Source organism: Arvicola amphibius, chromosome 2 (assembly GCF_903992535.2).
Source record: "Arvicola amphibius chromosome 2, mArvAmp1.2, whole genome shotgun sequence".
Lineage (NCBI taxonomy): Eukaryota > Metazoa > Chordata > Mammalia > Rodentia > Cricetidae > Arvicola > Arvicola amphibius.
Genome location: NC_052048.2, coordinates 115,961,089 through 115,968,081, shown reverse-complemented (window position 1 = coordinate 115,968,081; position 6,993 = coordinate 115,961,089). Strand labels below are relative to the sequence as shown.

Genomic DNA, 6,993 nt, shown 5'->3' with positions numbered 1-6,993 from the left:
TGCTGTCATGTTCCCCATCATGATGATAATGGACTGGACCTCTGAATCTGTAAGCAAGCCACTCCAATTATATGTTTTATTTGTAAGAGTTGCCGTGGACATGGTGTCTCTTTACTGCAACAGAAACCCTAACTAAGATAACATTATATTCTACATCTTAACCCTTCATCAGCACACAATGGGCATACAGAACCGAGACAGACATTTCACAAAACAATAGTTCTCCTCCGCCCTGGGCATCTAAACATGCTTACACTGGGCAGAACAATACCTTCAGAACCGGATACCAGTGTTCCCAGCAACTGTTTCCACAGACAATGCTTTCCTCACTGCTGCCACAGAATCCCTGACAAAAGAACGAAGGGAAGGGAGATTTGCGTTTTTTTCTGGTCCAGGTTTCAGATTTCAGCCCATCATGGTAAGGACCACATTAAGGCAGGAAGTAGACAGCAAAGGGCCAGAATCAGGGCCACGTGTAACCTTCAAAAGTCCATTTTTAAGGAACTATTCTGTCACATAGGCCCCACCGCCCCCTAGAAGAATACCACCATATGGGGGGACAAGTGCTCAAATGAAAATTCTGGCAGGGCCATCTGAGACTCTGACCTGGACCCGTGATGAGGCGGATATGTAGGTGTTGATATGAAAAGATCGTCCATACTACACACTTTTAGAGATAAAAAGCAGAAGAGTAAAAATAACCCCAGTTTAACAAAACAGTAGTTAGGACTCCAGTCTATTAAGTCTTCATAGGAACATACAAGGTCTGGGAAGTACATGACCTATAAAAGTGGCTACTTTTCACATTGTGGATGTTTTAATTTCATTATTTGTACAATACACCACAATGTGTTCCTTTTTTAGTCAGGAAAAAAGGTCATAAAATTATGACAAAACAGCCCCAAAGAACTTCAGGAGTGTGTTAGGTAAAATGACAGTATACCTAAGAATTGAGTCAATTTGTGTAGCCTCAAGAATTCCTTGGCAGTGTGAAGCAAAGAATTTGAGAAAACGTTTCTTTTCCTCTGGTGCTACCTTCTTCATTACTGAGGGAACTGAACCTGGAACGCATGTGTAAAGTGATCCAGGGGTCAGGCACTGGGTCCCAGAGAAAGCAAACGCAGGCTGCCCTGCAGTGAATGCTCCTCCTTGCGGTAAGGGTGGAAAGCTGTCTGCAGTGACAGTGTTCAGTGAGCACCAGGTTCCCTTGGGTCACTTGCATACTATGTTAAACACTGCAGTAACGTCTGACTGCTTGGATAAAATGGGGTTCTCCAGTGACGCAGTCATTACATATACCCCACCCCATCTCCTACCCACCGATGTCTCTCGCTACACAGCATCCCAGGCCTGCTGGATGGCACTTCTCCATGGCATTTAGATGAATCCTTTCCTTACTTCAGTGCGAGGGGAGGACCATAGCTGTTATCTAGATGCCTGCTCCAGGTTAAGGAGCACAGAGTTTCTGGGGTGAGTCTTAAGTAAGTCTGCGATCCCTCTCACCTAAGTAAGAAACCCAGGCTGTGTGAGCCATGCTCACCCTGTAAGATGAGTGAGTGAGAAGAAATCCCATTTTTCTTCCTATGGAACAGACGGCATTGGCAATGAGCCCGGTCATTCAGAAGTCTTCATGATCTGTTAATAAAACCCAACTTATAATTATGGCTGGCTTTATGCAGGAGGCCAAAATGAGGAGACAGAATTTATTTCTGGTTTTTCCATCCTGCCCCTTCTTGCCGTTTCCAATTTTAACGCCAAGTGTTAACTCCGAGGTTGGAGTTGGAAATACAGACCTTCCTGCCCCCACCCAAGTACTCTATTAATCCAGAGCTAAGCGTTCTAAAGTCCTGGCTTCCAGCAGGAGGAGTTGACCGCTGCTTGGACTCAAGGACACTCAGGCTACTGTAAACAAGCTCCACCACATCTTCTTCCTCCATGTACAACTTTGAGGTTCACAGATCCATGTTTTCCCATACATTTTTCTTGCACTGTACAAAGCTTTTCAAAGGTTTCTCAAAGCCCCTCTCCATTTGCCTGTAAACGTCAGAAGAAATTTCATTTATGTATGACCCGCCTAGAATTTATTTTATCTGTGAAATGACAATATAATTTTGTCCTAATTCAAAATACCGCCTGTTTGCATACACTGCTTTAATTACTGTTATTCTTTCCCGTTTGTCCACCCCCCTGGTTACACGACAGCAGTTTTAGAACAGTCCTTCACATTAGACATTTCCCTCAAAACTCGTACATTCGAGCGCTGGCCTCAGTCTTCGCCTTTCACTCTATCCCAGCCTCTTCTTGTCTTTCCCTCTCTTCTCAGTTCCCTGATTTCAATACAGGAGAACAGAAGAAACCAGAGACCTGTGCGCTCCCGCATCCATTCCTGCCTCTGTGCTCAAATACACCATCTCCTCTCCTACTAATATGGACAGACTCTGTATGCCTAGCTTTTAAAAAATCATTTTATTTTTTAATATTTAAAAGAATTTTAAAATTTAAATATATTCTTTTAATATTTAAAAGAATTTTAAAATTTAAATATATATTAAATATTTTAAAATTTAAATATATTTAATTTTTTAAATATAAAAATTTAAAAAATTTAAATTTTGATCATATTTTCCCCTCTTCACCCATCCAACTTTATTCTTTCTCAAAAAAACACCCAAAACCCAATACAACAGCAGAACCCCCCAAACTAAGCAAAACAAAACCACATAAAAAACCCTAAAAGTATCCAACTGTAATCAAGTAAAAGCTTACACACAAAACCAAAACAAAACAATAACAACAACAAAAAGAAACCCTGTGGAGTACTGTCCAGTATATATTGGTCAACTACTCTTGAACACGAGGCCTGTCCTAGAGTGGTTGGCAGACTCTGCCATTGACTGGAGAAAAGGATTTTCCCTCTTCCAGCAGGTATGAGTACAGTTCGGCTGTTACTGTGTCCCTGTCTTGTAAACCCCCATGGACGCTGGGTTCCATCTGAACCCATTCAGGACATCATCCAGCAATGTTCCTATCGTCTGTATCAAACTCCAATTTTAATTTTTACACATTATTTCTTCTTTCTAGAAACGCACAGAAACTCTCTTGGCTCCACCTCCACCTTCTAGCCGTTATGCCATTTTCCCTACTGCCAAAATCTGCAAAACTGTTTATGGTCGCCGTCTCCAACCTGACTCCAACTCTTAAACCCGGATCTGTAAGAGGAAATGATGACTGAGAAATGGGCCTTGTCTCCTAAGATGGTCTTTGTAGTTTCCAGTACGTCTGAGATAAAAAGGGCAGCGGACACGCTGATGGATGGCAGTACTACCTTCTTAGCTGTCACAGGCTCAGAGCTGCCTGGCTCCTTCCTGAGAGCACCCTGGGACGCCACTCAGCACTTACGGCACTGTGAACCAGAGAACCTTGGGAAGAATGAGTAGGAAGACCTACTAAAAATGATAGCACTGGCATGCACTGCCAGGTGAAGACTAGCAAGCAGCAGAAAAGCTCATCAGGAATGAAAGTTAGGAAAACAGGACTCCAAAGACACCTAGTACACTAGTTAGAATGAAGAGCTACCAGGCAGAACCATTGCGAGATACTATTTTCTGACTGGTAACTATATGATCCCAAACTGGGCATCCTGAGAGCAAAAAGAAGCAGAACTGAAAGTCTGCAAGGGTAATGGGCATTTACTTACAAATCAATAGGGCTGGCCAGCCTTCAGTACCCACCCTCCACATCCCCATAGAGACCCGTGGAGACCGTCAGGTCACTGTTCACACAGATACACTACTGGGCAAACCATCACAGCAGCAGTGCTCAGAGCGGCTCTGCTCACCTCATTTGAGCCCGAGCTCTCATGCAACACTTACCTTCTTCACTGAACAACAAGAGTCAGGGTCACGTCCTACACTGTTCTTGGCACATCTCATCTGATCTACATTTGGTCTTTTCGAAGGTCATTTTTATTCTGATTTGAAGTTTCATTCCAACAGTTAAGAGAATATGCCCTCTATGATAAGTTAATAAAGTAATTCTTGACATTTCCAGACTCTTCCCAGTTCCCCAAAGGCACAGTTTCACAAACTTCAATTCAGTGTGGTTTCTAGCATTCACTCAATGAACACAGCAAACCAAAGTCACCAGCCAGTCATTTATTGTAGGGCCATACACATGTTCTTCTGAAGAACACACTGTCATTGACTTGATGGTCATAAATACATGATAATTTCTTTTACTGGCATATTTTTGCTCAGTTTGGTAAGGGAAAATAAAGATTATTATTAAAAAATTATGAATTGTGTGCAAAAGTCCTAATTATCAACTAAAAAAATGGCAGGATTAACGATTGCTAGTCCTAATATGTCAACCAACATCGAGCATTTCAGATAAAGGAAACAACCCGCCCAGGTCCAGGAAAGCAGATGCTGGCAGGGAGAAGTGAAGCCAGCTGCTACAGAAGAGCAGTCAACGAGCAATTACAAAAGGTAGGAAAACTGCTGCCGCCCAACGCCATGGGGCCATTAGCAGTGGTTTCCTAAACGAGGAGTCAGGATGGCGTGACCAACACTTCTACCCAGGATTCCCTCTCATCTGCTGTCTAGGTTTCCTGAGCTTTGGCTTGTCCTTGAAAGCTGCAGAAATGAGGAAACACAATGGTGCTTGGCCTTCAGTGGGGGACTCACAACACCCGAAGGAGATCCAGCGAAATTCTAGATCTGGGGATGTCGATGCTGAGGACTTTCACCTCCACTTTCTCTCCAGGACCTAGGCCCAGGCTCCTTCTCTTCTTTGTTTTAGATAGCTTTGCTTCTGTTATGCTTCGTATAGGAATCAGACCCAACTTCCCCACTCCTATATCCACAAAAACCCCAAACAGAGTGGCATTCTCGACTTTGCCTGTAAGAACTGTTCCAACCTGCAGATCTTCCAGACACACTATGTTTCTCTTGAAGTCCGGTTTATCAAAATCTGTGAGGAAAGAGGGCAAATGTTAGTATAACCTCGAAGGCGCTGTGCTGAGAGGCCTGGAGTTCCCTGTGCACTGACAGGGACGTCCAGACCCATAGCAGTCTCTGAGGAAGACAAAAGGAACCAAGCGCACAGGCTTGTCCTGAAAAAAAAAAAAAAAATACGTCCTGGGAGAAACAGTTTACACAGATGATTCAAGAAAAATTTCTCTGACATTTTCTTCTCTCTACAGTCTGTCTCAAAAACGTGAACATGAGCAGTCTGTAAGGCCATGGCCAGACGGTCTCATTTTCTTTCTGGCAAAGGACTATTGGAGTGTACCTTTGCTGGTGACCACACTGGACTAAATGACAAACACTCAGGAAAGGAGAGCCCTGGAGACACGAAAGCAGGAGTTAGCTTTCAGTTCCTGGATTCTTAAATTGTTTCAAGGTGGTGAAAGTTCCACTAGTTTCTGGACAAATGTGGGTGAAATCAAATGTTCTCTCTCTACTTCTTCCCACAAACTGGGAATTCAGGAGTCAATGCTTTCTATTTCAAACATATTTATTCAATCAGGATACATAGGTTCTCTATTACCTATGGCTCAAAAACCCAGAGCAGTCAGAGCTAGTCTTCTCTCTCCTCCTTCAGTTAAGCTGATAGAATATTCACTTCCTCCTACCTCATGGTCATGGTGCTCAGCTGGATGCTAGATACACAAAGCAAAGATACTGAGGTCCCCATCGCAGTCTTGACAGTCCTCTCCTGGCCCACCCCACTACCCATGCTTCTATTCACCAACACCAGCCCTTACAAAGTCAGCACCCAGTCCATTTCCACTTCCTCCGCAGCTGCTGCTCTGCCCTGGCTACTTGCTGAGTTATTCTTTATGACTGTAGTAACAACCGCTCACCTTTCTTGTCCTCCCTCATCCAACCACTGTAAGATCAGGATCTTAGAAATAAGCTCTCCCACTGCTATCAAACAAGCCCAAACCCAGGAAACCCAATTTCACTGTCCTCATTAAGCACCCCAATATGGGGACTGACTCTGAGATTTCACCTGATGCTGAATCCCAAAGCAGGAAACCTCAGGGAATTCAACCCACAGAGGGCCAGGGCAGGATGGACTCCAGGTCCATGCTTGAAAATTCTCTCCTCCTCTTCCTTGCAGAAGTCCAGTTGCTGCCAATCCCTAAAGGGCTCTGATCAGCTGCTCAGTTTAACTTTGCATGAAGAGCTATTCAACATGTTCCCCTAGATGGCTTGGGCCACTGAGAAACCCAAAATCCTCCATGTACACGCAAATTTTAACACACTGAGAGCCAAAGCAGCACACAGTTAGGTCACTGCCATCAGCTTGTTCCTAATTAAGGAAACTAACTTGCAAGGAGAGCTTTGATAAAAAGGAATTGATTATGTCACTGAAAAAAACCTGAAGTTTTATGAGTATAAGAAAGAATGAGGCCATTAAGACAGGAAATACTTTTGAGAAAATGGAGAAAAGAGATGTAATTCAAATACTATACTATGAAAATGCCCAAAATATGTCTATCCCCTCTCTACCTCCAAAGTATGACTCATCAGCATGGCCCCTTTGGGAATGTGTTCCGTAGTAAAATGATAGTTCTCAAATATCTTGAAAACTGTGACTTAACTGCAAAGTCTGCTTAAAGAAACCTATTTGAAATTGTACTTGTCACGCTGGAAAGACTGGGTCTGTCTGTGTTCTGCTCAACAAGAGGCTCATTAAGGAAGGCCCTCTGCTTAGCGGGGTTGATTTGGTGTTTGCCTTTGAGTCCCTAGTACAACTGAGTAATAAAGCAATCAACAGTGTGATAGAAAAACCAAGCTATCAGGAAAAGCCAATATAGGCTACCTGTGGCTAAAGTCTTTGTCAACCATCCAGTTGGTACATAGGCATGTCACCAATTTCACCCGGTGTGAGAGACATTGATCTTAGTATTTCTGCAAAAGACAGCCATGGAATCCACACAGAAAGAAGCAGGCTTCTTGGCAGTTTCATCTGTGGAGCAGCCAC

At 43.4% G+C, this 6,993-nt stretch overlaps 1 protein-coding gene across 1 annotated transcript in view; it reads right to left on the bottom strand.

Moving 5' to 3' along the window:
* Positions 1-4,139: 4,139 nt before the first annotated feature.
* LOC119806863 (S1 RNA-binding domain-containing protein 1-like) overlaps positions 4,140-6,993 on the bottom strand; it is a 74,056-nt gene continuing 71,202 nt past the window's right edge. The window contains exon 6 of the mRNA XM_038318923.1: positions 4,140-4,971. Coding sequence (XP_038174851.1) covers positions 4,682-4,971 — 290 coding nt within the window. The 3' untranslated portion in view covers positions 4,140-4,681. The remainder of the gene's footprint in view (positions 4,972-6,993) is intronic.